Below are 4516 nucleotides of genomic sequence, written 5' to 3'. Positions count from 1 at the left end.
GTTCGTCTCGTGAACGGTCTCGCGCTGTCGTCGCGAATTATGAGTTCGATTGTCCTCAAATCTCTCTCGGTTCTCCTCGGTATATTCTTTATTTTCGTCGGTACGATGAAATTAACTTCGCACATTAGTAAGGATCTTCACAAGGATTTGGTGAGTCGTACCGGAACAAAGTCTTTTTGCAATTACGTAATTCATCGATTCACCCTATCTCGCGTGCTCGATTCGTAATTCGTCCGCTGGTGACATTCATTTTTATCCCCTCACTGCCCTTCTATAATTTGCGCCTCTATTACTCGAATATCTTTTCTTTACTCTTGCTTTGTATTCGCTTTCGATTTTTCTTTTCGTTATTACACGATCTCGCGCGAAAAGTACGCTTCTCCCTCGTGCTTACTCGCCGCGTTGCTACATAGTCGTCGCGCGTTAATCATGCTTCACCCGTTACTCGACGATCTGTCAACTTTCTTTATCTCTCGACTGCCGCGAACGCTAGCTTTCTCTTCTCTTTATACCTTTCTTTATCGTTTCGACTCGACAACAAATAATGATGTTGCTTTGTTTATCTTTTGATTATCAATCATCGTCCGCGCAAATCGCGAGTATTCGCTTATGCACCAGACACGTGCTCGTACGCGCCTTTATCCTCCCACCCCTCCGATTTTTTTCTCTTACTTTTTCTCGCATTTCTATTCGACATTCTTTACGGTACATTTGTCGAACTATTTGTGTACGCGAAAAATGTCTATATTGTTTATTTTTTAAACGAACGATTTTCGAAATTTCAGAAATTCGAGAGGAAAAAAAAACATGGACACCCATCACCTCGGTTGTCGATCAAATATTTTTACTTGAAAATTTTCTCGAATTCGTTGGTCACGCGGTACGCAAACTTTTTGACCAATGCTCGAATCATTGTTTTCATTTGACAGGAAAACGTATGCCTTTAATCTGTTTGAACCGAATGCGCGAAACATTCATTTCTTCGAAACGTATAATATAAAAGGAATTTTCTAAAACGCGAAGCAAATTGAATTTAATTCGCTCGCTTCGACGCGCCTTGTGAGTAGATTATTTTTGTCTCTTGTTATTAGCCAATGTTCGAAATTATAGTAAACCGTCGGCACAGCGGCTTGGTGGCGGGCCAAATATTGCTTCGAGTGCCAGCACGCGATGTTTACCGGATTAAGGAATCGCGACTCTTTTTTTCTTTTACTTACGTCTGACAAACGCGTTTCTCCTTCCATTCTTTTTCCTTTTTTCGTTATATTATTTTTGTCATCCAATCAGACGTCACAATCAGTCCCGCACATCGATATGTTCACAGAGAAAGGAGTACGTGAAATACGCAAAGGTGTTTCCACTTTCTGGCACGTTGGATTTTAAAGTGCCAAGTAAATGGTACAGAAGAGTCGTCGGATCGCTAGAGATCATTTGTGGATTTACAATGGCGATATTCCCGGGCTGTAAGATATCCGTTACGACGATTATTCGTTAATTAATATTTCTATATATTTTTTAATTCGATCATAAATATCTTTCGTTGTTTCGTCGCGTGGCCATTGTTATCGTTATCGTTATCGTTATCGTTATCGTTTTCGGACATAATCTCCTAATATATTGTTTCCTTTTTTCAGTCAAAATAAAAAACGTATCAAACACGATTCTACTTTTATTGATGTTCTTGGCCGTGTATTCTCATTATATGGTAAACGACAAATTCGAAAGAATCGCTCCGGCATTGGTAAGCAGAATGGAAGCAAAGATTTTTCGAAAGACTGCAAGATAAACGACGGTTAAATTCGATCGTCTTTTCAGGTATTTTTTTTCATGCTGACGGGACGACTAGTGATCGATTGGCAGCTCAGGCGGGAGAACGCGCAACCGGTTACGGCTAACGGAGTGGACGATAAAACCAAGAAACAGGACTGAATTCTCAGCGTTCGTTAGAAGCTAATCACCGACCAGAGTGAATCGATTAAAATCCTCTTCGTTTTAAACGACTCCTGTATATTTCGAGAATTCGTATGACCGAACATCTACTTTTTGCACGTTCTATTTGCGCGATCGGTTTTCGCGGCTCGTGTATAAATTCCCTCCATCTTCCTCTCCAATTGTCACATCTCCGTCTCTCCAGTCCGAAAAGAACCGTCTTCGCCGTACCAAACCGTTTTGTACGAGATTATTCGTCGCATCGGTGAAACGTTGATGTCGTTTCGATCGATAGATCAGAGGGAAGCGAGCCACCGAGGGTCGCGCGCACGAAACAGATATTAATTTATGATATTTATTTTACCTTATTTCTTTTGATTTTTTTCCTCGCTGTTTTCCATTTACGTATTATGTACGTGCATCGTTTCGTTCAGAAAAGAAAAGGAAAGGAAAGGAAAGGAAATTCTCTATATCGTATTCGATGCGAATCTTTGCTCGAAACGAACAAAGGCGAAACAGGAAATGATCCTCGACGGCATTTATCTTTCGTGTCCGACACGTGAATTGGACGAAACGCGAAACACGAAGAAAGTTTAGTCCGAACGCTACAGAAAAATAATTGTACCGAAGGAACGTGCGAGAATAAGAAAGAACGGATTCGCGATAGGTTTAGCCGTGGTTACCCTTCAATAACAACGATAGATTTCTATTGTTGATCTAATACCTGAAATGATCGTAACAACGGTTACTTTTGCCAAACATTTCAACCTATACTTGGCAAATATCGAATTACAACGGAATTTTCCTCTCTCGCGTCTCGCTTCTCCCTTATCAACATACACGCACTGTGATCGCCGGTTTTCACTTTGACCAAAAAACCATAGATCTTTATACAAGCGAACAAAAAATTTACAGTTTTTCTAGAATCCGTAAATATGCACTCGCTTCGTGGTATCCTGTTTTTAACCGACTTCGAAAAAGGAGGAGGTTACTCGATTCGATCAGTATATTTTTTTTTTTCTATTTAGATTACGCCTAGCTGGGTGGACCGATCGGAACGAAACCTTTTGCATCTGGTAGGTTCTCACTCCCCATTGGTACCATTATCAAAAAATTTTTCATTTTTTAATTGCAAAGTATTGTTATTGCAAAAAAACCGGCAACTTTTGAAATAAACTTTTCTCGATTTTAGTGTGCTTTTAATATCTTATCACGGACATGATTCTGAACAATTTTCTTCGTATACAAATTTCGCGGAAAGCTTTAGTTTTCGAGATATTAGCGAAAAATTGTTGAAAAGTTTTTAAATCAACTTTGGACGATTTTAATGTCCTTTTAATATGTTATCAGGGGCACGATTCTGAACAACTTTTTCCTTATCCGCGATTAAGGGGAAGCTTTAGTTTTCGAGTTATTAGCGAAAAACTATTGTTACTAATATATTGAATTCTACGTATGTCTCCGTGTCGGCCGAGAATCAGTATACATGTATAATAACTATGGTTATTGAAAAATCCTATTCTTTGGTATTGTTATGTAAGAAATGCACCGATCGCGATGAAACTTTTCGAATCTCGAAGATCTTTCCAAGATGATCTCATTTGTAACAGACATTTATGGGACTCGTTAATTGTTAATAACTACTGATATTGCAAAAGATTTATTCTTACCCTGCAAGAAATATGGCGACCGTGGTTTTTCAAAATTGTTCCTGTAAGTAGACTTCGTCAATTTCTTTATCAATTGGCCGTAAATAAAAGAGAAGGAAAAAAAACAGACTTGGCTCGTTTCTTTACTTGTCAGTCGCTGGAAGCTGATTTGCAGTGTTTGTTTGCAAAAGCAAGCGTCGTAATCTTTCCATTTCTGCGAGTGCTCGCTCGTTATGAGTTTTAACTAGGACTTTGTTTGGCGCTAAATCGGATAAAACTAGACCATCTAGACTTTTAACACGACTAAGTGCAACGTAAATTTGACCTTTTGCCAAGATCAATTACAGCTTTGTTTAATGTGGTCCCTTGTAATTTGTGCACCGTTACTGGCCAACTTATAAAAAGCGTGAAATAAAATAATTTTAAGAAAAAAAATACGCCGACTTCGAAATGCACTAAAAAGTATCAAATAATTTCTATTTCATTCAATCGTACAATTACGTAACAGATCAGAATGAAAGCTATTTACTCGTTAGGTAGTATATTAAATACTTAATATTTCAACCTTTTCGGAGGCGGTGCAAAATGAAAAATACCTCAGTAAACGTTGCTGCCAATAACCAGTTGATTGTGGTATGGCGTATTGGAAATTAATAAATCCTGAGGAAGAATACGAACCATTATAGATATATCTGGTAATATACGTAAATGTAACGACTGCATCTTCATTTTGCAACGTGTGAAAGCCATGGATCTAAGAACGTATAAACGGAGCCCACGACGCGGGAATTAGCAAATTTGCGGCAGATGGGCTCTATCTTTATAGTATATGCGGCGATCGTATACTCTATGAATCTAGATAGACCATAGTTACATTCTATACGCACTAACAGCTACTTCGCGGCGTGCTGTCGAGTTATATGTATAGAAAAAAAAAA

At 38.6% G+C, this 4516-nt stretch overlaps 1 protein-coding gene across 1 annotated transcript; it reads left to right on the top strand.

The window, feature by feature from the left end:
* The first annotated feature begins 14 nt into the window (after positions 1-14).
* Positions 15-1997, top strand: LOC100882203 (putative acetylcholine receptor chaperone). Its single transcript, XM_003708104.3, has 4 exons — positions 15-150; positions 1325-1463; positions 1635-1741; positions 1816-1997. Exons 1-4 carry the CDS (start codon positions 40-42, stop codon positions 1927-1929), a joined length of 471 nt encoding a protein of 156 aa, XP_003708152.1. The 5' UTR covers positions 15-39; the 3' UTR covers positions 1930-1997.
* Positions 1998-4516: the final 2519 nt, after the last annotated feature.

The sequence above is a fragment of the Megachile rotundata genome, chromosome 4 (assembly GCF_050947335.1).
Source record: "Megachile rotundata isolate GNS110a chromosome 4, iyMegRotu1, whole genome shotgun sequence".
Taxonomy (NCBI): Eukaryota; Metazoa; Arthropoda; class Insecta; order Hymenoptera; family Megachilidae; genus Megachile; species Megachile rotundata.
The sequence above is the reverse complement of the archived record's forward strand: the minus strand, read 5'-3'. Positions and strand labels throughout refer to the sequence as shown.

Bases quoted from the DNA above. Each gene is read 5' to 3' on its own strand.
- LOC100882203 (XM_003708104.3), top strand. From the start codon at position 40: ATGAGTTCGATTGTCCTCAAATCTCTCTCGGTTCTCCTCGGTATATTC. The intron at 151-1,324 runs GTGAGTCGTACC...ATATGTTCACAG, and splicing joins AGGATCTTCACAAGGATTTG to AGAAAGGAGTACGTGAAATA. The intron at 1,742-1,815 runs GTAAGCAGAATG...TCGTCTTTTCAG, and splicing joins AAAGAATCGCTCCGGCATTG to GTATTTTTTTTCATGCTGAC.